Source organism: Mastomys coucha, unplaced genomic scaffold (genome assembly GCF_008632895.1).
Source record: "Mastomys coucha isolate ucsf_1 unplaced genomic scaffold, UCSF_Mcou_1 pScaffold16, whole genome shotgun sequence".
Lineage (NCBI taxonomy): Eukaryota > Metazoa > Chordata > Mammalia > Rodentia > Muridae > Mastomys > Mastomys coucha.
In genome coordinates, this window is record NW_022196898.1 from 105,618,461 (window position 1) to 105,646,044 (window position 27,584).

General features: G+C 39.8%; 1 protein-coding gene across 12 annotated transcripts in view; it reads right to left on the reverse strand.

Annotated features, from left to right (window-relative positions):
* Positions 1-27,584, reverse strand: part of Lrrc7 (leucine rich repeat containing 7) — a 483,929-nt gene that overhangs the window by 14,233 nt on the left and 442,112 nt on the right. For 11 of the 12 annotated variants that reach the window (XM_031375980.1, XM_031375979.1, XM_031375984.1 and 8 more), the window contains 2 exons: positions 23,014-23,106; positions 6,262-6,336 (listed from right to left, as the gene is read on the reverse strand). In XM_031375980.1, the coding sequence (XP_031231840.1) occupies positions 6,262-6,336; positions 23,014-23,106 (168 nt within the window). Of the gene's footprint in view, positions 1-6,261; positions 6,337-23,013; positions 23,107-27,584 lie in introns of those variants that run through there. The other variant, XM_031375982.1, reaches the window with a different exon arrangement.

A 27,584-nucleotide genomic window follows, 5' to 3' on the forward strand; every position in this document is an offset into this window, starting at 1 on the left:
GGCTTACACTGTCTGATTGCTATATGCTGAGCCTTTTAAATACTGCTTCTTGTGCTTTTTTAAAAAAAAATTGCACTTTCTCCCTGCACAGGTAAGCTATGAATATTTGCTCCTGGCAATGTGCTTGGGCCTAGAGGCTTTCCTCTGGGTGTTCTAGAAAGTTAGGTAAGAGACTCCCAGGATGAAACAAGTTCCCATTGGCATGGGACTCCGTGTGGAGGTTTTGCTGCATTAGCTATGGGTTCTCAGAATCTGCATTTTGGTTTTTTCTTTTTTCTTTTTTCTTTTTAATTTATAAAAGCTGGAGGCTTCTGAATAAACAATCTTTACATAAGATGATTCTGTTAGCTAATTACACTCATGGGTCATTAAAGAGCCACAGAATCTAATTCTGACAAGGACAATCTGCCTCTTTAGTGGCTGTCAGTACCATGGATCTGTATAGCCAGATCTAGCCACCCACAGACATTCTGCCAGACCGCTGCAGAATCCATGGTTATTCTGCCACTTTGTGCTCTGAAGCTACTATGTCCTACTTGGTTCAGCTTATCTCAGTGTTTGAGTCCCTCAAGTCCATGCGGTCTTCCTGGAGTCTCTTCAGTTCTCCTTCCATGGCCCCACACCCACTCTGGTTAAGCTCCTACCCTGCTTCTGTGTCTTTCTCTCAGGTGCTCTTCTTCCTACATTCCTTCTGCCCTTGCTCCCTCTTCTCCCCTGTGTGAAGCTGGGATGAACTCTGTCACAGGGCAGAAGATCCTTTTCCCTTCTTTACACATCTTGAGGTCTCTAAGATCTTCAGTGCCCCTGTCATGCTCATTACTGGCTCAGTGTTGTAACAGGAGAAGGGCCAGCACCTGGGCCTTTATCTTTGCATGTGAATGGTCATTATCTATTTGTCCTCCCAAGAGACAGCCTGTTCTCAAACACTTCCTGCTCTTAAGACTGATACACCTCCTATGAGTATGTCACAGAACCAGATTCCTAGACTTTCAAGGTACTTGTATACAGTTGTCTCCTTAGCTATGTACAAGCTCCATTGATGACACGTGACTTCATTATCATTTAATATTACTGTTATACTTTGGGCATGAAGCATCCCCCAAATGCTGGAGTGATACTAGAAATTTGGTTGGCAGTTGATAGCAAGGGATAAAGTCCTGAGGCCTTGGACCTAATCAGCGGTTGTTTTCTGGACAGTGTAATAATGTGGTGGCTTTCAGGAAGTAGTGGAGTCTAAAAGGCTGTCTGGAAGAAGCAGGCCACTGTCAGAGGTATGTATGCTTTTGACATCTCATTCTTGACTCCTTCTTCTCATCTCTCAGCTTCCTGTTAGACATGCATTGAGCCACATTGTTCCACTATGTGCTCCCTACCATGAGGCTTTGTCTCAGAATGTGTCAGAATCAATAGACCTGAGGAACCTTGGACAGGAACCTCTGACACTCAAACAAAGCAAATCCTTTATCCCTCAGGTGTTTTGTTACAGCAATAGCTGGGAAGCATCTAACACCCACCATTCATATGACACTAGTGGGGATATACGGTGGGGTGGTTAAAGAACAGGACAGTTAGGTAACAAGCCTGGTCCAGACCAAACTTAAACAGCTCCTAATTACACCTGGAAACAGCCCAAGTGTTCACTGTAGATACAGTGCCTGACAACTATTCTTTAAACTTCTGTATAAACCCAACCACAGTTTTAATGATTAGTACAAGGGCTGGAGAGATGGCTCAGTAGTTAAGAGCATTTGTTACTCATGTAGAGGATCTGGGTTCAGTTCCTACTCAGTGGTTCACAGACCATCTGTAACTCCAGTTCCAGGGGATCTGATGCCCTCTTCTTACCTCCACAGGCACCAGGCATGCACATGGTACACATACATACATGTAGGTAAAACACTCATACATATAAAATAAAAAATAAACCAAAATTTTTGCAAAAAGGAGAGAAATACATGGTTTATATTATTGTCACCTTAACTGTTTTATTTTGGTCTTTTAGAAATATAGTCTTGGACCAGGAGATTGAGGCTTGCCTGGTTTACATAGAGAGTTCCAGGTTAGCCAAGGGCTACATAATGAAAACTTGTCAAAAAAGAAGTAGAACAAGAGGAGGAAGAGGAGGAGGAATAGGAGGAAGAAAAGGAATAGAAGGTATAAGAGAAGGAAGAAGGGAAGGAAGGATGAAAGGAAGGAAGGAGAGAAAAGAACTATAGCCTTGGACTAGGAGTAGATATTATTAATTCCAAGGCCAACAGAATGATTATAAGTTATAAGAAATGGCAATTATCTTATCTTTAATAGGGCAACACATTGATATGTCACATTTTCAAAAAAAAAAAATGTCAGGCCTGATAACTGGTAAAATGTAGATAGTATTGGTGAATTCTCTTTAAGTTATGTACTTTATCTTTTCCTGCCCAAGATAGGGCTGTAAATGGGGTGGGGCGAGGTGGGGGCAGAGTAGAGCATAAGCACTCAGGATTTTGGCTGTGAATGCTATTGCTCACTAGCAAGTATAATTTCCTCCAACTTATTCATCTTTTCAACAAAGTAACTTCAGTGAATGGAAAGCTCTCTGCTCAGGCACATTTGGAATTGCAGTGCATGTAATGGATTTGGTTGGATTCTTTTCAAGTGGAAAGAACACTAGAAAGAAGAAAGACTAGCAGATATTAACATAACAAAACTGCCATTTGGATGGTTAACGATCAGCAGATACATGGAGTTCCACCTAATGTGTGTGTGTCTTTTTAATGGTTTGTGTAATTTCGGCTTTTTATGTTTCCTTCTTCTATAAATTACTCCAGGAAAGGCTGCAAAGTGCCAGCCTTTTGATTATATAGTTCCTTCTGTGCTGTTTTAAAGCAGAACAGGACTGAGTGAGTTGTTTGGATACATCTGTCCTTTGTCATGTATCTATACAGGGAAAACAATTGGTAAAGTACAGAAAAATCAGGCAAACATGTTTACAGACATGGACTTTGTGTTCACCATTTCACAGGTTTAGAGGGGAGTGTTGAGTGAGGTGTGCAGAGCTAAGAAGTGGCTCTGTTGTTAAAGTGCCTGAAACACCAGCATAGGATCCTGTATCTGGATCCCAGGCAACCATGTAGAAGCTAGCATGAGTCTGTGACCTCAGTTCTGGTGAGGTTGAAGACACAAAGACTCCTGAGGCTCACTGACCATCCAGTCCAGCTAGCTGGTGAGCTCAGGTTCACTGAGAGATTTCATCTCAAAAAAAAAAAAAAAGTACAATACTGATCTTGTGATTGAAAACTAAGCCAATTTCTTAGCATTCTTAAGGATTCAAATGTGTTCTGGTTCAGATATCAGATAGGATAGTGGTACAGAAAGATGAGGGGCAGGAATATGTTTTCTGCCCTCCTGTTATACTATAATTCCTCCTTACTTCAAGGCAGAATTTCTTCTCAATGACACCATTCTCAGTGACACCATTTCCTTCTCAATGGTGTCATTGAGACAAAAATTGGCATTACTTATTCATGTCACCGTTGTTCTGCCTTGTTCTAAACCATTGAAATCTACCACAATTTCTAGGTCCTGAGGGCACAATAGAGGGCACAATAGTGTTTTTATCCAAACAAATTATAAAACCCTATAATAAAATTCTACTGCATAATGCATAATTATTAATAATTATAATATAATGCTATGTTTTTTGGTAAAATATGACTTGCTTTCAAAGACATAAACAAAAGGAAAACAAAACAAAACACAAAAATCACAAAAAAGGATTCAAATGTGTTTAAAACAAATCAAGAATACAGCTTGTTTTCTCACTTATGACACAAAGCTACCAAAGAATTAATCTAATTTTTTCCCTAGCGAATGTAATTGACCACTTTTGATTTTTAATTACTATGAGAAAAACTGAAACTGCATTAATGTATTTTTATTAAGGTCTATGCATTTTCTTTCTTTTTCTGACAGTGGACCATGACATGAATTCTAAGGTGAAAACAAAATATTCACCCCTGATGTCATTTGTGGGGAGGAGAGGTTTGAGCCATGTTCTTGCTGTTTTTACTCACTGACTTGTAATTCTTTTCCACCTCTAATTCTAGGATCTCATTTTGTATCTTTGGCAGTCACTGTGTAAATCTCAAGATTCCAACGGCACACGCTTCTGCCCCATGTGCACCCTTGACAAAATTTCACAGGAAAGAACACCTGCTTACCCTATTAGGAGACAGGATGAACTGAAGACTGACCTCTTTTCTAACTCTGGCATGGGTGGAATAGAGTCTCCCACTTGTTTGAAGCTGCGGATGGGAATTTACCCAGCCTGCCCTCCTACTAGCTCAGAGATCTGAAACTAATTGGCTACAATTTTCTCAAATTCTGAGATTCTTTTGGAATTCAGTGAGGGTAGGGGAGCAAGAGAGTAAGTGAGAGACTGAGTTAAGGGAGGGAGGGAAGAAAAGGGGAGGAAGGAGGGAGGGAAAGAGGGAGGGAAGGAGGGAGGGAAAGCAGAGGGAAGGAGGAAAGAAGAGAGAGAGAGAGAGAGAGAGAGAGAGAGAGAGAGAGAGAGAGAGAGAGAGAGCTTGTTAAAAAGTTGTACTGTTAGTATTCTTGGCTGTTTTTTACAATTCAAAAATTTATCCAAGTAAATTTTTGATCTGGTAGGAACTTTGTATATTAATATAAACTATGTTCAACAAATGTGAACTCTGTCAATATGATGCAAACTGCTTAAAGTTGACATGCTAGTTAGATCTTCAAAAAACAGATTCTTCCTAATGAAGTGGTCAAGAAGCATCTCAAATATTTTATGCCTGTTTTGTTTCCTTGTCTTGACTCAAAGGCTCTGCTTGATAATCTACCTGTGGCGATGTCTCATCCCAGCTCAAAGCAGTCCATGGTCTTTTCAGGCGTCTATCACTTTAGAAGCTTGAGCAGCTGAAAATGATCTTACTAATTAGTTTAAAACACTTGTGAGGATAAATTACTACATCAATCTAGTTCTTTCTCTCCATATTGGGCTACCTTGGAATTCCTTTTTCTGAAACTTCCTGTGATTTCTCTGTAGATAGAAGGCAGAAGGCCTCTCAAGGGTTGAGTGAAGAAAGTCTCTGCATCTTTCTGACTGTTACTACAGAGCTAATGTAAACTTATTTTTTTCCAGATGCCATGTCTTCTCAGGGTACCTGAGGCAAGTGCTAGCAATTTTAGGTAATTCTATCATTTATATAATGGGGAACTTATGCTAAATCATTTAACCTTGAGTATACCGGCACCTCTTAAGGGGCTTTCATGTAGTGTAGGAAATAAACACCTCTTCCATGGGAGTTAAATTTGGGGAGAAGGAAAAAGAAGTTAAATGGTTAAGGTTAAGGCAAGTGCATGTTTAACTGTTTAATACTGTGGCTCTTTTCTGATTATATGTACAGTTTTAAGTGTGAGAAAATCTTTCTCCACCTGACATTTAAAAAGCTTAACTTGTATTCTGGACAGGACAACAGGCAGACACAACCATGTGTTACAGCCTTCAAATGAAACAAGCTGACTCATGACATGACTCACTCTTCTTCCTCAGATAAAGTCACCCAGGTGCCTACCAAGGCAACTGCGCTTAATTTGAGTTTATAACCTTACAGTTCATGTGTTCACATGTGTACAGATTCTTGTGTTACCACACGATTCCATTCAATCCAACAAGGATGTGCAGGGTGCCACCATGTACTGGGATTGTGCTCAGTGAAAGGCAGATACTGAGGCAGATTGTTTTTGTAGGTAAAAAGTTTGCTAGAAGAGCTATCAAGGCCATAGACAGCAGTATGGCAGGGCTCTGAGGAGAGGTCAGGTCCACATGGTAGAGTGAGGAACCTTTCTTACACATTTTAGAAGAAGAGACAGTTTCTATAGGAGGTGACTTAAAGGGAGTCCATAGTATATGTTTGTCATTGAGCTGTCTCTGATTCCTGGTAGGCAGGAGGTGGGCATGGGGGAGTCTGATAGCCTAGGGCCCATATGCAGAGCCAGCTGAATCCAGGAACCAAATGCCTTTGTTTCAGGAATTGTCATTGTTGAAGTAAAATGGAGGAGCTTTACAAAATGTCATGGCCATGGCTGACACTCAGGATGTAGTTTATGGCATCTGGGGTCTTAACAATCAATGACAAGTAATGACACAAGAAGAACTGATTGTCAGTATTCAGTTCAAGTTCTTCAACCCAACAGCACCACGTGTACTTGTTTCGACCTGACATTAAAAATGTCAGTTTCTGTTCATCTCACCTGAAGAATTTTATCCCCGGGCTGAAGTAGGTTGGATGCTGGTCCATCAGGCTGAACCCTAGTAACAAAGATACCCTATAAGTCAGAAGTGACAGAGGTTAGGAGCTTGTCACCAATGAGCAGGTGCACTTAAAACACATTTCCAGTCATATAGAAAACAGTGAAAAATAGTTTTTAAAAGTCACAGTTTATACAAGTAAGCTTTACAAGGATTATAGTATTTAAAGTAGAACACTGCTTCACAGAGTCAAGTCCAATAGAAACCATGTGTAATATAAAGATTACCTTGCTTTTATTAAGTATAATTGCAGTTTATATACCAACCTCACAGCCATCAATAGAAATGTCTTTTTTGTATAAATTCTGAATTTGACAGAACTACTGGTGCATGCTGTAATCTTAGTACTCAAGAGGCTGATGTGGGAGGACTGATGTGAATTTTACAAAATTTTTTTGTTTTGTTTTGTTTTTGAGATAGGGTTTCTCTGTGTAGCCCTGGCTGTCCTGGAACTCACTCTGTAGGCAAGGCTGGTCTTGAACTTAGAGATCTGCTGCCTGGCTGGATTGATGTGAATTTGAGACAAGTAGAGCTACATAGTGAGTTCTGGGCCAGCCTGGGATACAGTATGAGACCCTGTCTCAATGGTGAGCAATCAACTAACAATCTAATAAAAGACTAACCAAACCAACTCAAACAATCCAATCAAACAAACAACAACTCAACAATAAAAATAGCATTGCCAGACTTAGCTGTAGAAAGGAAAATTTGGATGGGAAAGAGAAATGAGTTGTTTGAGAATCAAGACAGGTGAGTGAGATGCAGCTCTGTTTTCATTAATCACTGGGGGAATCTGCATTGTGATGACAGACACAGACTCTGCAGTCAGTCATTGCCTCCTTTGCCTGGCAGATTGTGTGTACATCTACCCAGGGGACTGCTACTGATGACAGTCAGCTCCCTTTGGAAGCCTTCTTCTTCCCTCCTGTGCTGTGACAGGCATCATGATAGCACTGTACCAAACAAGCCACTGGATCTCTGGCTGCTGAGGTGAAGCTTCAACCCTTACTTTATCCCATGTGTCAGTGACTGCCACTCAACTGATCCTGATAGCCTCTCTTCAGCTCACCATCTCACCATGCAGAGACAGTTTAATGAGGTTAGCATAAATCTAAACCACAGGGAGCTAAATTACACAGTCACATCTACAATATTGGAGACTTCACAGTGCAGACCCTGCCTGCTTAGACAACATGAAAGTGACATCAGTGGCATGCTTAATTTCATGATTAAGCATCATGATTGTAGGATTTGATCACTGTGGACTTGCCGTGAAGCTGACTTTTATGGTGGCCTGAGCATTCTAAAGCCATTATTTCCTTTTTTCTAAAGTTTTGTTTTTTATTTCCAGTCAATAAATTTCATAAGCTAGGATGCTTCTATTTCTGTAACTCCCTCCTATCTTTGTTCTTTCTCAGCATATGGCTATACTAGTGAAGCCAGAGAGCAATGAGGGTGCTGTGTGATCCCAGTTTTGTTATTTGTGTATCATTCACCAAACACTGCTTCAGGTTATAGGACTAAGATGTTTCACTGTTGTATGTAACATAAAGATACTACTTTGGGAAACATTTCAACTATGTCCAGGCCAGTCTGAGTCTCTAAGACAGATTGATTAGAGATGAAAATTATCACATCTTTCAGTAACACACTTTGTTCTGAGACTTGGAAGAGTGTTTTGACAATGGGGACAGAATTTGGTAGAGAATCATCAGATTTTTTGGTATTAAAAATGTAGATGAGTAACATTCTTTCTGGTAAAAAAAAACTTTCTTTTAAATTTCTGGAACAACAGGAAGCCACAGCTTAGCAACTTGTTTCTTTGCTGAGAGGATCTAGGCATGTTCAGATTTTGACATGTGACAGAATGTGAAATGTGCTGCAAGCTATCAAGCAATACATTAGAAAGTACATTAACATCCAACTGTCTAAAGTTACATCCAAACCATCTCACCTCAAAAGGTACTCTCTCCCTTGCACATCTCTTTCACATTGAACAATATGTATTTGAACAAAAGTCAAAACAAGTTGACTTTTTACTGTAGTGATAAGACATCACCATAGATTTAGTGACTTAAAACACCACCATGTTTATCATTTCATGGTGTTGGAGTCATTCTGACCTTACTGTCATGGTGCCAAAGCAAAGGCTCTGGTAGAGCGGTGTGATCCTCCTATGGAGAACTCACTTTTCCATCCTTTCTAGAACAGCTTCTAGGGATGTACAGATTCTTGGATGGATGGCCTCCTTTTTTGTTTCAAAGAAAGCATGGACCATGTCTGTGAACATTTCTTCCTTCCACCAGAGACAGGGGAGATTTCCCACCTCCAAGGACCCATCTGGATAATCTAGGGTAATCTCAAGGTTCTTAGCCTTCACATATTCCTGTTTACTATGTAACGTGCTATAATCATGGGTTCTTGAAATTAAGATGTGGGCACATTTGGGGAATCATATTTTCTATCTGGTATACTGTAGCCATAGCCAACATTTTTCTGGAGTTAGTCTTCTGTGTGTAACATTTATGAACTGGCAAGTATACTATCAGTTACACAATGTTTCTTCATTAGTGAAATGTATATAAAATGGCAAATAAAAGCCAGGCGGTAGTGGCACACACCGTTAATCTCAGCACTTGGGAGGCAGAGGCAAGTGGATTTCTGAGTTAGAGGCCAGCCAGGGCTATACAGAGAAACCCTGTCTTGAAAAAAACCAAAACAACAACAACAACAAAAAAAGGCAAATAAAAGAGAGCTGTGTTAGGTGGGCAGTTGCATATAGAATATCTGGGCAGTAGACAATCCCATAGATGATCAATAACCAATGCTATACTTTTTGAAGGTCCTAAAGTTGAGCTGCATTTAAACATCTTATATCCAGCAAAGCCCACATTTAGAGTGTTTCTAGATTCACTGGCGAGCAGTTTTTCTTCTCAGTGAGTATATTAAAGGCCAACATTTGTCATTTTTATTTGGATCTGACAGGCAAAGGGATTATTAGCTTCTCCTACATTGGAAGGGAGTTCTGGGAAGTCCTTCCTGCCTCATCTGTGGACTCCTTGTGGTGGCTCACGGTGAAAGTGGCTCTAATCACTGGCCACTAGCCATATACAACCTGGTTCCATCTGGGGATCTTTCCAGCAGTTATTAATGACTTCTGGAAGTTCTTCCCATGGTTGTTCCAACACAGCATTATCAGCTTTCCATTTGCCTGACAGAATCTGATCTAGTTTATGGCATCTCTGACTATGTTTGTCTAATGTCTCTTACTTCATGATTACCTCTGTGGTTCTTTAGTGATTCAAACGGGTTAACTTGATAGCCCTCCCCAATGCTGTCTCACAGCAGAGCAACATCATGGTTGCTAGAAAGTTTTTTTTTTTCCCCAAAGACTGAATCCTTGGTCTCTGTAGATACTAACATTAGGGTGTATGTGACATTGTCTTAGGTCTCACAGAATCATGCATCAGAGACTATTATAGATTTTTAACATTGCTAATCCAGATAGGGTTATCTGGCTGCTACATGTGACATGACCTGTTGCTACATAGTTTTAATTGTGTGTGTGTGTGTGTGTGTGTGTGTGTGTGTGTGTGTGTGTGTGTATGTATCTGAATGTGAGATGTGTACATGAGTGTAAGTGCTCTCAGAGGTCAGGAACATCAGATCTTCCTGGAGCTAGAGTTACAAGTGGTGACTGTGAGCTACCTGATTTGGATGTTAGGAAATGAACTTGTAAAAGCAATACATGGTGTTAATCACTAATTCATCTTTCCATCCTCTATATTTCTGCCTTGTATTAAAATTTGTCTATTTGTAAGCTATATGACTCTTCAAGAAGCATCCACAATGAACAAGCTTTATGAAAGCATTTGCTTTTGACAAGTCCTTTTGCAAAATTGTGAGTTGAGATTTCTCAGTGTTGAGATCTGACCTCTTCTGGTTATCTACCCCCAGCATCTCTGAATACAGACTGAGGACTCAGCAAGTTAAGGCTGCAAGGCCAGCACTTCATATTTCAACTTTAGAGGAGATTGGAATTTTATATGGTTTTTTTAATGATGAAGGTGAGTGACTGTGACAGTCTCAGCTATTGTCAATGTAGACACAAAAATAGAAGTACTCTCAAGGGACCTGTGACCACAGTGCTTAAAATATATTTCTTTAAAAATTCCCCAAAATGTTACCTCTAGCCACTGCTTGGAAAATGGTTTCTAGGAAGGCCATATCTCAAATAAAATTATATATGTTACAATTCATAACACATCACATGACTTAGAATACAGTGCTTCACGTATTCTGTAAGTACAAAAGTTCAAGGAGGCTTTCCAGAGGGAAATGACTTATTAAAATAGCAAACAGAACTAGATGTGAGATAGTGTTTCAGGGGATACTGTCTTCTCTCCAGAGAATGTTAAGTAATGATTTCTTTCAGAAAGCAGGTACATTATTTACTTATGCTGAGGCTTCTTAGAGGCAAAGTTGGGTCACTCTACAGTATAGTCTCTGTAAGGGCTAGAATGGATATACCAACAATAAAGACAACAGTGACCTATAATGATGAACTTTCCTAAAGTTTAATCACTATGTGTTAGGACCTAGGCTTTGAAGAATCTGCTGCCTTAGTAACAGAAGAATCGAGGCAAGAAAAGAAATTTGTTCCATGGACAACAGGAACTAAGAAAACAGGAAGCCAAAAAGGAGAGAGTGAGGAAAAAGAGAAAGAGAAAGAAGGAAGGTCACCAGAAGCTAAATATAGTATTCCCATGCTATGCCCGAACCTCATTCCCCAAATAGCAAAGCTTAAAAATAAAAAAAGCTCATGTTGGTGGCTGGTGAGATGGCTCAGAAGGTAAAGGTATCTGCCACCAAGTTTGACAATCTGAGTTTGATCCCAGGATTCACATAGTGGAGAGAACCAATTCTTGAAAATTTTTCTCTGACCTCCATATGTGTGTCACTGTACACATGCTCGTGCAGGTGCACACACACATACACACACATACACACACACACATACACACATACACACACCGCAAGCAAATGTAATAATAATAAAAGACTGTGATTATTAATCTCTAGTATAAAGCAGACTGAATTGAGAATCATCTAGAAATCACACTGCTGGGCCTGTCTATGAAAATGTTTCCATAGAGGTTTGACGAAGGAAGGAAGACTCTTAAGTGTAGGTTACACCATTTCATATGCAAGGGACAGTTCCAGACTGAATAAAAAAGAAGAAAGAAGGAAGCTAGCTGAGTGCCTTGCCTCCTGACTGAAGATGTAGTGTGACCATAAACCTCATGCTCCCACTGCCACCCCCCTGCCACCACCACACTAGAGGGGACCCTCAAGCTGAGCAAAAATCAGTCCTTCTGGAAGGTGCTTTTTATCAGACATAGTATCATAGAAATGAGAGAAGCAACTATTATAAAATTGATCAGAAGGGAGAACTCCTTTAGAGACCTAGATATATTTGAGAGAGATCCAAATTGGAATTCTCCAGTTGACCATTGTTTATTCTAGAGGAAGAGACATATGGCTTGATCTTCAGAGGTCTAGTTTTCTTTGTCATTCTAAAACATTTTCAGTGCAAAAATCATAAAAAATAAAGGTTTTCTAATTTAAGAGAACCCTTAAGCAATTTATTCCATTTCCTCTGAGGCTGCTTTCAGAAACAACAGACTGACCTCTAGAATATTCTTTAGCCTGTTGTACTTTGGGGAATTGGAATTTAAGAGCTAAAGTTGTGCTCGGTTTTGGCTATTGTATGATTATGTCTTTAATTTTAGCAATTGTTCCAGGAATCACACTGCAATTTCACAGATGATTATCTGTGGGGAACAAAGGGATATTTTCAATGCTGTGTATTTCTTAGTGGAACTTTTGAGCTGAAAACAGTTTCCTTTGGTATTTTCTTGAAGTCAATGGTCATCTCCTTACTGTCTGGCCCAGATTTCTGGCTTTCTAGGGAGATGGGGGTAGTGGGCAACTTCTCCTTGCATTATGTTTTGAGTCCTGTACAGCTGGCAATGGTGGAAATTTATACTGCTTAGCTTTGTAGGGTTACTGATTCTGTCTAAGCCTCTAATGACTCCAGAAACTATTAAAAACAGGAGATAATGGGAGGTGATTGTGGATTCTTCTCTAAGCTCTTCCTAAAATAGTGGTGGCATGTAGGCTTTACCTATCACCCCTGCAGGCTCCCCCAAAGCCCTGTCACTCTGTTATTTTTGGACACTACTCATCATTTCAAAATCATGAGCGATGAATTTAGTTAAACTTCTTTTTGACTTATTTTAGGTTAAATTTTTGGTCGTGAGAAAATGTTTCTCATAAGCTGTATAAAAATCAAGCCATGATTCTTGTATGTAGGTTTAATAGTGTTTTATTTAATTGCTTATGCATTGTTGTGTCCTGAGACCATTCTAGAGTTATTTCTTAGAAGTGATGCTGAAATCAAGAGATCAAAATATCTGTGAACAATAGTCCCATGCACATTGCAGCTAAGAATCCCTGGTGCTCCTGGGTGAAGAGGCTCTCAAACTGTGGTATCCTGCCCCTCTGCTCCATTGTTGGTTCCGGAAGCAAAAGAAAGCTGTGTCAGGCCCAGGGCTGAGACCACCCACTGTGGCGTGAAACGTTTTGGCAGCTCCTGAGATCTAACTTGGACAAAACAGCTCAGAAGATCAAAAGAACTGAAACTGAAACTCAGCCTGCTTCTGCCAGAACTCCGTTTTAAGTGTTGTTGTGTATACAGACTGGTGTGCTTTTTTCCCTGCTATCACGTCCTTGCTAAAAACCAAGATTGTTTTGGTTTCGATCCTGCCTTGTGCTATATAAACCCAATTGTATCTAGTAAACATACACCTTGATAAATCTACTTGGTGTGGTTTCTTTGTCTCCTCCCTCACCCGCTTATTTCCACAGGAACTCAATTATCTTCCAGTTTGAGATAACCCACGGAGAGAGGGCCCACTGGATGGTCCCCCTCATATGGCACCCAATGTGGGGCTCGGACATGGGAGAAATTAATTGAGGGACCCCACCGCCAGATGCAGAGCTCTGGTTTATTAAAGAAGAAAGGATCCAGACTTATGTAGTTGTTCTCACGGTAAGATTGGGTTAGCGCTGACCAGGAATCCATGTGAGACTACGGGTATTCTAGACAAGAACATAGGTATTCGCCCGATACCTTAAGGGGCCTAGGGGAATTTTTGGCAGTGGGTTAAGCATGGGTACACAGATCTCTAAGACGGCTTCCCAGAACGTGAGAAGGCTACTGGAGACAAAAGGAGTAAGGGTAAGATTTTCTACATTGAGAGAGCTATCAGAGTTGGTTGAGATCTTTTGTCCGTGGGTAGAAGGCATGAGTCGTATAGATTTAAAATCGTGGGAACAGGTAGGAAAAGCACTGGAGAAAAACAAAGTGGATAGATTTTCCCTCCGCCTTTGGGGGATGGTTTTAGATATTTTAAAGGAGAATGAGAAAACCGAGCAGAAGGGAGAGCCTTCAGGAAGGTACATCAGCCTTATGGCATCAGAGCTGACAGGCTACAGTTCACCGGCCGAATAGTGCCGAGGAAGGTCAAGATTCTCTTGACTCCAGCTCTATGGATAGCGAGGAGAGTCAAACCTCTTCCGATTCCAGCAGTCAAACCTCTATTGACACGGTCAGTACGGTGCCCGAGAAAACTCAACCTTCTGCGAGGATTAAACGTGCTGCACTTCGTTACAGAAGGCAGCATGTTTTTTATAAGACTGCGCCCTCCCAGACTAGGGAGTGTTTTCAAAGTGGGTCTCATCCAGCTAGAATTGAACTCGAGACCAAGATAGGAGAGTTAATTGATGAAATCAGGAGAATTAAATTTCATGCAGGCAAAGAGAAGGACAGCTATCTGAGAACGGAAGAGGAAGTGTGTCCCAGGGCCCGAGGTTCCGGTCAGGGTGATTTACACTCACTAGCTTATACACGGCTTTCTTTCGCTTCTGGAACCAACAATGGAGCAGAGGGGCAGGATATCACATCAAACAGATCTATATAATATAATATTCTCCTTTCACTTTTAATCTTTATATTTCTGTATTGTTTGAATGTTTTCTGAGGCAGGGTCTGCTATATCCACAGCTGGACTCAAATCTACTATGTAGTTTTGACTTTGACCTTGAGCTTCTGACCCTCCCACCTCCACTTCTCTAGTGTTGAGATTCCAGGTATGCATTCACTATACCAGATTTAGGCTCTGTTGGAGATAGACAACAGGACATGCAAGCTAGGCAAGTGCTCTACCAACTGAATCACACCTCCAGCTCCAGACCCTGTATTATAAGAAATTTTATAGTGATGATATTTTCACTTACTACATGTACAGTTTTTTTCTAAAAAGTATGTCAAAGAAAAAATGAACTCTCTAGGAATTAGAATTTGTTTGAAGGACTGTCAATCATGTCAGGCACCTGCCCTGGCACTGATAACCTAATGGGCATACTTCATACCCAACAGAACTGACAGAAGTTCAAGAAAAAGTGGTTCTTGGGTCTGTGGGTCCAACTAAATGCATTCAGTTATGATTCAGAGATACTGAACCCAACCAGCTGGCCTAGTGTAATTTATACAGATTTGTTTATCTTTCACACCACAAGGGGACCACTTCCCAAGTGTGATGGTTTGAGCAAGAAATGTCTCCCAGAGGTTCATGTGTTTTAACTTTAGTCCCTGGCTGGTGGTCCTGTTTGTGAATCTTTAGTTCCTAAAGTTTAGGAGGTGGAGCCATGCTGGGGAAGGTGATTGGGGTGGGCATCCTTGAGATCTTACAGCCTGTCCTTACTTCCTGTTCACTCTGCTTCCTAACGTACTTGCAATGTGACCAGCTGGCTTCCCTTTGCACTACCTACCCTGTCATGATGGACCCTCCTGGAATTTTAAGTCAAAATAGGCCATTCCTTCCTAAAGATGCTTGGCTAGGGTATTTTAGCAGCAAGAAAGGTAAACAATATACCAAATTTAGGAAACAGACCTAATTAGCCATTCTCAGTCAATTAGAGAATATTCATAAGCAAAGAAGCAAATTAAAAATTAGATATGAATCTCTTAACCACCTCACTATTTAGTTCAGTACCAAAAGGAGTTGCTTATTAATGTCATCAGTGATAAAAGAACAGTGACAAGACTTTAGCCTGTAATGATGGGTTTAATTGAAATTCTAAGTAAAGGACATACTTCTTTTTATTAGTCATTAAGAGTATGTATGTGCATATGCATTACATTATGAAGATGATATCATTTTTTACTTTGTATTTATTTTTGATTTATTTAACTTTTGACTCACTTTAAAATTATATATATGTAATTTATACACAATATATTTGAAATAAAAATAACCTCTTTTTATCTTTTGCATATATTTCTAGAACTTTATGTTGAATTGATGTCAATCTTCTCAGGAAGAAAAATTAGAAAATGGAAAAAGTGATGCCCCTAAAGATCTTTATTTCTTTTCTGTTTTTAACTCAATTTTCACTTTTATTAATTTAGTTAGTGTATAACTGTGGATTGACAAAAGCCATCTAGGAAAGGCTATGGAAAGCAAATGAGTTTCCTGGAGATGACCCACCATTTTGCATGGCTGCGATGGGTGCACTCTGGAGAGGCACAGTCCCAGAGACTACATCCCAGGATTGCTTCTTGCTGCTTATATGCCTTTTCTGTCACCATTACATAGCCTAATGATTCTTGGGCATCAGTCCACCCTATTGGGCAGATTTCCTGCAGATCAACATGAAGATGAACTTTCATGAATTAATGCTGTTTGGATGAATTAGTGACTTTATAGAATTTCTTTTGTGATTCAAATAATTTTAGGAAGAAAGTTTAAGGAGATGGTTTTAGCTATTCTGCTAGAAAGATGAAATACAGTTTAAAAGTAGAATGTGCCCCCTCCTCATAAAATAGTAAGTAAAGACTACATAATAAGGAATACAATGCACTCTCATAAATTACACTAAGAAGAGAAATAGGCTTGGGACAGATTTGTGATCAAGGAAAAATATTCATTCTAGGTCAGATCCAAGGATAAAGCCACAGGTGTCCACTATGATACAGCAAGGCTAGTGAAACTGTTGCTTTGAACTTATAATGAGCTTATAGAATGAAACACTGCTTTGAACTTACTATTAACATTCTTCTGTAATTCCCCTTTTATGTAACATTTTATCTGTGAGATAATTTTATAAAGAACTTTTGTCTAAGAAGGTATGAAAAGGCTGAGAGAATAAATAAATTGTGGCTGTTGGGCATCTGCTCCATCTACCAAATATATATATGTATACATGTCTGTCTGTCTATATGTATATACATACATATGCATATAGGTATATGTGTGTGTATATAAGTATGCATGTGCGCATATGAAACTGATAAAACAGGTGGTTTGGCAGAGAGAAAGAGAGAGAGAGAGAGAGAGAGAGAAAGAGAGAGAGAAAGAGAGAGAGAGAGAATAATCCTTCAGCACTTTTGATTTGATGTTGCTGTCAATGTCTCTGGTATTGATATCCTGGGACAAATAAATGTCTGCTTCTGAGTCTAACCACCTTTCTCTTCTTAATACTGGCCTTATGCAAACCTTAACTCAACATAATATCCCCCCTATATCTGTCTGTCTGTCTCTGTTTCTGTCTCTGTCTCTGTCTCTCTGTTTCTGTCTGTCTGTCTGTCTGTCTGTCTGTCTGTCTGTCTGTCTGTCTCTCTCTCTCACACACACACACACACACACACAGCCTTATTCTTTCAGGAGTGGAAGGCAGGGTAGGAAGGGTTTGGGTCCTGTTGCAGCTCATCTGAACATCTAGAGGCAAGATTCAAAAATGATTTGATGATATCCCTGAGGCTGTATGATATTTGTTTAAAGTTTGTGACTGTTTTACGTTTTTCAGCATTCTTCCCAGGGCTTGGAATTTTTTATTACCTTAGACAAACCAACCAGCCAACCAACAAATATAGAATCATTCTCTCATCATGTTCAGATTTCCCCAGGTGGAAAAATGGCTGAGCTCCATGGTGTTGCCCTAGCTTGGGCATTTGATAAACCATGGAGAGTAAGTGGCTCTCTATTTTACTCCAAAGCTGTCTGTCTCCTGCTGTAAGACCCATGTGGGTAGTCTAGGTCCATAACAAAGCTTTCCCATGAGTCTTTTTTTTTCCCCATGAGTCGTGATCAGATGTTATAGCAAGTCTCCTTGAAAAACTTTAAATTCTAGGCAGTTAAACCTTTTCTCAAATAGAGCTAGGAAGGATTTTAGTCCCTGGATAATGAGCTTTGAATGTTTCATTAGGAACTCTTCCATTCAGAGGATCTTGAGCTGATTTATGAAATATTGCACAGCCTCCTATCATTCTGTTATTTTGGTTTTCTCTTTTCCTATGGAACTCACAGTGGGAAATTCCTTGGATTTTGCAACCACAAATTAGTGTGTGTTTTAATAGAAAGCATAGTGAGTTTGCTTCATTGTCAGAGTCACCACTGCGATGATGATACCTCAGCCCACCAGTTACATAATTGGTTATCCATCCTCCCTGTACTGATCTTCCTGAGTACTTAGCTTCAGTGGAGGAGGCGTGCTGACTTCCACTGGTTTGTGGAAGCAAATATGAGGATTTTGACTAATTAGGGAGCTCTATAACATGTTCAATATTAGAAAAATCATACGTGTCTCAGCACCACAGGGTGTGAGCTTGTCATGTGCTCTGCTAAGTGGCATCTGCAGGTAGAGGCCTATGTAAGAGCTCATTAAAAGAAAAAAGATTTGGAGCCAGATCAATTTGGTTTTAGATTTTGTCTGTCACAGATTAGCTAAATGACCTTGGTCATGTTAATGGACCATGCTGGGACTCAGTAACATGTTAATTACAATACTATCTGACTAATAGATGTTGCTAAGATAATCACATGATGTTGCACATGGAGTGAGCTTCATACAATGCCTGGCATATGATAATTAATGTCATTTGACTGAGATGACAGAGGTGTGCATTATAAAGAGCTGTTTGCACCCAGTGTTCCATCACTCTTACAAGTACATGTTTCACTTTGTGAGGTTCTTGCCCAAAATAGTGAGCTTTTTGGTAAGTTGGTTTTTTCATAAGCTACACACTGTTTTGTCAGTGTCATGCTGATTCCTTGACCCCGAGAGAATAGGACCACCTTGGGTCTTAGAGGGAAGTTAACTTTGCTTCAAATGCTGCTCCAGATATGCCAGTCCTGTATGAAATGGCCTGCCAGTCATGTGAGACTTAATCATAAACCCATCTAAAGCCTCATCAATATTCTTGGCTTGTCTGAGGTGATTTACTGCAAGAATCTCACACAACCCAGAACAGATGGCAAATTTTGTACCCTAAGCAAAGCTCCTCCCTTTTGCCCAATCTGCACTTTCTTCCCCATTTTAGGAACTACTATATGCTTTCCCTGCTTGTTACCAGTGTGGGTATTCTTCTATACCCATCTGCCCTTGGGATTTGCTGCACAGCATCAATAATATTGAGGAGGATGAGATAAATTTTGTGGTTGCTATAGCATAGAAACTTCCAAGTGCTTTCGGGACATGAGATGTCAAGGATTCTCAGCTGCCAAGAGTCAGCAAGCTTATCAGCACAGCATGTTTCCAGGAACATAGCTAATGTCCGATTTGTTTATGGGAAGGGAACATGCATTACCCTGCAGACTAGACTCTCTATGGCATGTTTTCTTCAGACTCAGGCAGTATCTGTTGAATTTAAATTGCCACTTAATTTGGTACATTTCACCTCCAGCTGTGAACTAGTCTACTCATGAAAAGATAATTTCTTTTTCAACATTGAAGAAAATAGTGTATTAGTGTATTTTCATATACTTACTGTTCATTTTTGAAGATAGGTATATGCCTTTTCTCTGTCTCTCTCTCTCTTCCTCTGTCTCTCTGTCTCACTGTGTGTGTGTGTGTGTGTGTTTGTGCACATGTGCAGTTTGTGCATATGCACATACATATGTGTGGATGTGTGTGTGGAGGCTAGACTACAACTTCAGTTGTCACTCATTCCTCAAGCAGTCTTTTGAGATGGGATCTCTCATGGCCTGGAGCTACCTTCCAAGTAAGGTAGGGTAGCTGTCTATCAAGTTCCTTGGGTCTGTCTGCCTACCATTCCCCAGTGTTAGGATTATAAATCCATGCCACCAAAGGTAGCTTCGAAAATGTGTGTTCTGGGAAATGACCTTAGGTCCTTGTGCTTTCAAGGCAGGCACTTTATCCACCTTCTCACCCAAAGCCCTGGGTTTTATTCTGAACTGTACACAACCTCTATCAGTGTGGAACATGAGGCCAAGGAAGTGAAACTGGGTTATGTAGACATGAAACCCTCTCCCAATGAACAGACTAAATTCTTCTGTAAATTATTGGAGTCAATATCTTTAGATCATCTGAATACTGTTAATCAAGACTCCATCATGAGTTTGGATTGCGAAGGAATGCATTTCTAACTTGAACAATGTTCTATAGACCTGAAATTCTAGTTACCTCCATCAGTTTTGCAATAACAGGGAAACATGGATTTAGACTGTAAAGTGCTTTGGGGTGTAATCAGGCAGAGAAATGTACTTTCAAGGAAGGATCTTTCAACAGCTGCATTAAACAATTCAGACTCTCTATGTGCTATATCTAACCCAAAGACCAAATTATATGATCTCAGGCAGAATTGAGTCTCAGTACAGTCACTCAAACAAAGGATAAATTAATGCTTATAAGGTGTTCCTAGCCAGTACTCTGGAAGGAAATTGATGCTGAAGCTTAAGTTCTCCGTCTTTGCACCTAAATAGAAATGAAACGTCATTCTAGCATCCTACTTAGTAATGTGTTATTCTTAACTTAAAAACATTATCTTCTACCTACTGAAAGTAGAGTGAAAATACTCCTATGCTGAGAGAAAGGAAGGGAGCACATATTTGAAAGGCAGCTACCCAGAGGATGATTATGTAGCCAAGTTTTTATTGAAAGAGTTCAGGGAAGGGAATATGAGGGCAAAGGCAAGAAGAGTGGTCAGCCACACTGTTACTATCATGTGGATTTTGATGAAGATGCCAGAAATGTTGACCGGCGCAAAGGTGGCCTCTGTAGTAAATTGTGCTAAGTAAACTGGACACATTGAATTAGATCTATTATCTCTGAATGTGCACAGAAATAAACCCAGAATGGGTTGAAGACCTTAACATAAGACCAGAAACTTTGAAACAGATAGCAGAGCATTGTGGAAACTCTTCTGATAGAAGAAGAAGAAACAGGGAAGGAATTTCTGAGTCCTTCAACAGCAAAAGAGGGAGAACTAAAAAGTGACAAATAATACTACATGAAATTAAAAGTTTCTGCACAGGAGAGGAAACAACAACTGGAGAGGCATCCTATAGAAGAGAAAATCTGTCAACACCTTTGACAGGGGTTTAGTACCCAAATATACAAAGAGCTGAAAATCTAAACAACCTTTTATCAGGTAATCCACCAAGGAAGTTGGTATAGAGATTCCTTAGAAACCAAAACCAAAACCAAAACCAAAACCAAAACCAAACCCAAACCCAAAACCAAAACCAAAACTAAAACCAAACCAAACCAACCAAACAACCAACTGAAAATATAAACAAGAAAACAAAGCAGAGTTAGCATATGACCCAGCTGTACCACACCTGGGACTACACCTGAAGGACTGGAAGCACAGCACGGAGATACCCACACACGCACATTCACAGTCACATCATGCAATCAGCTCAGCTGTCCGTTGACAGATTTATGAATATATATGTATATATATATGACTAACAAGATGGGATGAGGGGCCAGAAAATTGATACTGAAGCTCATCACTTCATACAATGCATATACATCAATAAAAATTAAAAAGAGAAGATCAAGGTGAACAAGATAGGACATCTTGAAGTTTAAACACTCACACATGTTTCTTATAATTTCAATTTTTATTTAATTTATCAGATTAAATAAGTAGTTGTCTCAACTAGACCATCAACCATTTTAACTTTATAAGTCAGCATTATTTCTGTTATGATATCTGTTACATAACTCCTTCTTTCTGTATATCACTATGTAAAAAAAAAAATCTATCCCAACCTTTTTTTTTCCTTCTTTAGAATGGAGGAAGGATAGAAAGAATGTAGGAAGTGTGATGGCTAAGAAGAAGGTTATAAAAATATGGGATGAAGGTCTGGCTTTAGGCTTTAGAAATCTCCAGATAGAAGGATGTGTGTGTGTATGTGTGTGTGTGTGTGTGTATATGTGTGTGTATGTGTGTGTATGTGTGTGTGTATGTATGTGTGTGTGTATGTGTGTGTGTATGTGTGTGTATGTGTGTGTGTGTATGTGAGTGTATGTGTGTGTGTATGTATGTGTGTGTGTGTGTGTGTGTGTATGTGTGTGTGTGTGTGTGTGTGTGTGTGTGTGTGTGTGTGTTCTTATGTGTGTGGCTCACATTTGAGTATGTATGCCTGTTAGGCTCAAAGTTGACTTTGGATGTCTTCCTTGATCATTTCACCTTATAATTGAATTAAGATCTCATCCTTGAACTCAGAGTTTTCAGAGTCAGCTCTTGCTAGCAGCTTGTCTCTGCATCTTGCATTGGCGATTACAGGCTGCCTGCCATGTCTACTGGCTTTTATGTGAGTGCTAGGAATCTAAACTCTGGATGTCAGGGATGCAAGCCTAGTGCTTTAGCAGCAGAGACATCTCCCCAGTCCTACATTCAAGTTTTGCTCAGAAGTAGACTTTATTTTCAGCAATTGATTTGTGAGCTACCTTTGTAATGGTAGTACATTGAAAAAGTCTGTACCTGAAGACACTAAAGACAGTATAGTTTGGTGAGATCAAAGATAGATCATTGCAATTCAGTAAATTTGTCTGCACTGATTTCAGTATGAGACTGTTAAGCATTAATGGTAGCAGAGTAGAATACATAGCTCAGGGTAGAAAATTAGACTGTCCACCTGGGATCAGACTGGCCTGCTGGGTGGCAGTGGCCTGCAGGGAATGAGGAGGGTACACATTTATCCAATGAGATGAGGGTCTGGTTCTTCTGCTAATGCTAACTTCAATTTTATTATAAAATTTGTTTTCTGTGATTTCTCATTTCCAAAATTCTGTTAGTGGAAACCTTTGCAAGTCTGGTGGATTGAGGTCAGCTGCTGGCCTGCAAACCCAGTAAAGGTGAGATCATTTTGTTGCTATAAGTACATTTTTCTAATGAACAATTTACAAATAAATCTTTGGAAAAATTCTTATAAATTGCTTGTACAGATTTCTTTACCACATTCAAGTGTAAAGTCAAAACAAATAGGCAAACACACACACACACACACACAAACACACACGCACACACACACACACACTCACACTAACTCCATGGAAACTAATCATAAGAATAGTTCCAAAACCCCTTTCTTTTCAAATAAAAAGATTAAAAGTTTGTTTCTCCTGCTCTGTTTTCTTCAAGTACTATATGAGATTCATTTTTCCCTGTACAGACATGTTTTGGTTTCTGACTGGCTTCATGGCTTGCTAGATCAGCTCAGCACAGCAAACATACCCACAAGCTTCCTTTCATCATTGCATCACAGTGGAAGACAATATTTGAAACTAAGACTGTCAATAAGAAATTCACTTCTTACCTTGTCAGAAGGTTTGAAAGGATTTCCTTGTCCACTAATTCCACCGCTGATACTAAATCCAAGCCCAGGGTTCTTTTCTATTCTCACACAGAACTAAGAAAAAAAACACAGGAAAAGCCATTACAGCTAAATATTTTCCAACAAGGTTTGGAATTCATTTATGTTTCTAGTGAGTCCATGTTGATTTGGTTGTAAACAACACAAACTCCAAGGGTAATGTCTCTCTATGCCTCCATATGCCAGAAAGTGGCTTCAGATGCCCAGTAAGCCTCAGGAGCATACTGGGGGTGAGGCAGTATCTGTCATTCTATACACATATCCAGACTAGTTAGAAAAGACTGTACAGACAAGTGAGAGAAAGCAAAGATAGCAATTTAAATATAGTCATGGAGTACACCTTTGGGAGGCCTGATAGCATTTAGGGATTTTAGGGCTTTTAGTTTGAGAAAGGATCCATAAATAGGGGGTTGAAATGGAAGTGAAGCACTGAGGGAAAGGGGGATTGAGTTTTGTAGCAGCTGCTGAGATAGGAGAAGGAGGAATAGAAAGAAAATCTTACAGTTAGAGAGTGTAGTCCATGAGACAGAGACTGGGCAGGAACAGTGCTCAGGGCTGTGGAGAATTTGGTCTAGCATCTATGCTGCAACTTCCTAAGGCATCAGACAGTTTTAGATGGATGACCTACTGTTGGCAAAGGCTGCAATACAGTGAAGTGGGTGTTTATGTTAATGTAGAGTGTAGATGGAACATCTGCAGATAGGAAGCTAGCAGGATGACATTGGGAAACCTCAACAGATGAGGGTATCTGGGTGATCCTGATCTGAGGGCAAGTTGCGAGTAAGGGCTTTGCATATAGGGTGGGGCAGGGCAGCATTCTGTTGTTAAATGAAGAGAAAAGATTCATAAATGATAGTTACAGAGGAATCAGGGGAGCCCTGTAGTACCAGACAGCAACAGTGAGGTTACTGACAGGTCAAGGGAAAAAACAATGGGGTACATACTGGCATGTGCTTTGTAATTAAATAAACACACAGAAGAAAAGTTCTAAAAGATGATTGAAGGGAACGACTGGCTGATTAAGCAACTCTGTGTCTCTGGCTAGCACTCATCCAGCCTCTTAACCTGTTACACTCCAATGCCCGAAGCACTCTCTATCTTTCTATCTTAAACATGTCTCTAGTCTCTCTTCTTAGATGGTTTAAAATAAACACTAATCACATTTCATAATTAAGATGTACTCCAGTTACCAGACTTTGGATGAACTAATTCTACTTAGAGGCACAAGCCTCAGTACACTGTTCTTGTTCCTAAAATGATATCTGACTGTCTTGTGGTTCACTTGTAGCACATGGGCAAAAAATCATCCACTAATGTGATTTCTATTTTCAACTCATCTGTCAGTAATTTCTAAATTATAGGTAAGTGCAATTGCTAAGAACACTTTTTCATATTTCACTTTAAAGAAACACTTAATTGCAAGTTCTCCTTCAAATGATCTAGATTTGTTAAAACTAGTTTTTATAGGGTAGCAAAAATTCACGTATAATAGTTTATAATTTACATGACTCAAAGCCTATGAGTATGAATATTAAACAGTTTGATGTAGCTGGAGGGAATATTTTAGCTGTATTTTATGTAGCACTTTCCCTTTTTACTACTATTTATTAATTAGAAAAGACAGAAAACATCCCATGTATTTGTATTTGCCCACAGGTGCATGCAATTCCCCTCATTTGTGGATCTAAGATTTTTTTATAGACACATAAAGTCATGTATATTCATATGACACAAGGTAGATGCAGAACTATCTAAAGCAGTAGTTCTCAACCTGTGTGTTGCAACCCCTCTAGGGGCTGTCAAACAACCTTTTCACGGGGGTCACCTAAGACCACCAGAAATATAAGCAAACATAGATCTTTACATTATGATTCATAACAGTAGCAAAACTTCATATAGGAAGTAACAAGAAAAATAATTTTATGGTTGGGGGGGTCACCACAATATGAAGACTATATTAAAGGGTTGCAGCATTAGGAAGGTTGAGGACCACTGATCTCAGGGAAGAAGAGGATCATGGGAAGGGAGAAGAAAGAGGGGAAGAGAAGTTATGGAAAGGAAGACACTTTTTTTTTTAAATATGCAAACATCCTTGTGAAATCCCAGTACTGTGTACAATGAAGAACATGGACACACACACAGACACAGACACACACACAGACATGAAAACACACACTACTCATATGGACACACAAACATGTGAACACACACACTCACACATGCACATTCATATGTGCTACGCACACTCGTCTACTCCAGTCACATCCAAAATATCGGGGATAAAATCCTGATAAAGGATAAGAGGCAATAAGACTTCAAAAGGAGTTCTGTGCCTCCTGGATTTCAGACTAGTCGCTGGTATCCTCTAACTCAGACATGTTCCAGATTAGTCTTTCCAATCGTCAACACGGCCTCATAATTAGGCATAAAGGTATCCCAAGAAATTATTCGTAAATGGTTAAGATTGGGCATTGTCTCCTGGCCGACACAATGTTTCCAACTATCCTAGTTTAATGTTTTATGTACTAGAGAGTAATTGAAGGGTTTCCCTCACTCTAGGACATTAGCTAAAAAGTGTTAGGTCGGAACTCCCCTCTGCCTGCCTCCAACAAGAACCAGAGAATTAACATAAGAATACCTCAACAGGGAGGGCTCCACCCCTCTTCCTCCTGCTTCACACCTAGCTACCAGACCCTGCTGACCTTGGTGTGGGGGTCCCTTGCCTACTTGACTTCAGTCTAGCACTAGGACTGGGAGAAGAAGAAGGACTTGGACTAGGACAAGGAGAAGGACTAGCACTTGGACTCGCAGAAGGACTAAGACTAGAACTTAGATGGGCTAGGACTCAGATTCACACAATCTGCATTCCCCCGGGCAAGCGCTCTGGGCCCGGGGGATGCAGTACCAGTCCAGAGGAGATAGCTACTGCTTTAGACCCAGTATGTTTCAGATAGCATCAGATGTACCTCAACTATTGAGCTGCCAGATTTGCCATCTCTCTTTTGCAATGACTGTAAAAGTCTGATGCCATTTCTAAGAAATACATTTAGATCTTATACTTCATGTGTCATCTCTGCCGTCATTTCTTCGCCTATGCCTTGTCGACCTGACTAGGACCCCCATTTCTCCCGTGGGTTGAGGAAGGCCCAGATCGGCCGGCCCGCGGCACATATGGACACACACAGACATGAACACACACAGACTCACTCGTGCACACTCACATTGACACAAACACACTCAAACATACACACTCATATGGACACTTACACACATGTACACTCATATGCACACATGGGCACATCAAAAGTATCTATTCAACAGCAACAACAGCAACAACAACAGCAAATATGACTCTATCTCATAAAAGCTATACATAAATAACATGGAAGATGTGCTTCCTTCAGGTCACTATAAAACCAGAAACAATAGAGTCAATATTTTTTTTTTTTTTGGTTTTTTTGAGACAGGGTTTCTCTGTATAGCCCTGGCTGTCCTGGAACTCACTCTGTAGACCAGGCTGGCCTCGAACTCAGAAATCCACCTGCCTCTGCCTCCCAAGTGCTGGGATTAAAGGTGCGTGCCACCACCACCCGGCTAGAGTCAATATTTTTAACATGGACAATTACCACTAGTAGATTCCAGTCATCCTTTTTAAAGGAAGTGATTATATTTAATTTATATTATTGAAAATCTGGAATGTGCTAAAAAGCTAATAAAAACAGTGCTGCTGGTCCCAGCTCTGGGAAGCGTTCTCAGTACATTTTTAACAATTGAAAGAGTAAAGGTGAGGCTTGTTTCACTGTGATAAATAGACATCAGCTGTGATCTGCAGCTCAGCTATTTCTAGAATGCTCACATGTATCAGATTGATGGGTGGTGACTAGGGTCTTCTAAAGCCTCTGGGATGGAGGATTTCTCTTGTGATGAGGGTTTTCACCTGACTGCTGTGGCCCAAGGAGGAGAGAGAACCTCACAGTCAAGAGTAGCTGAAAAGAACTGGAACACAATGTCTTTACAAAGGGCCCTGAAGTTAATAAATTGCTTATTTAGTGAAAATCAGTATTTCAATTTTCTCTTCAGAGACAAAATGAAATGTCTATCTAAAGCACAGTGAGTCTATGTGCTTCCTGCATTGCTGCTTGACTGGATACTTCTGGTCTGTGTTGATCTCACTGTAATTAGAACAGTGGGTCTTAGAGAAACCTGCTTCTGGAACACACTAGGGAGGTGAAAGCAAGAGTCAAGAGATGCACAGTATCAGTAAGGGCAGCTCTACCTAAAGACCTTCATCCAGGGATGAAAAGAGTGATCATGGAAAGTCAGGGCTAAGGGTTTTCTTTCTTTCTTTCTTTTTTTTCAGAATTATAACTACATTCATTATTTTTATTTTTATGTTTTTAGAATTATAACTACATTCATTATTTTTATTTTTATTTTTTTAGAATTATAACTACATTCATTATTTTTATTTTTATTTATTTATTTATTTTAATTTTTATTAGATATTTTCTTTA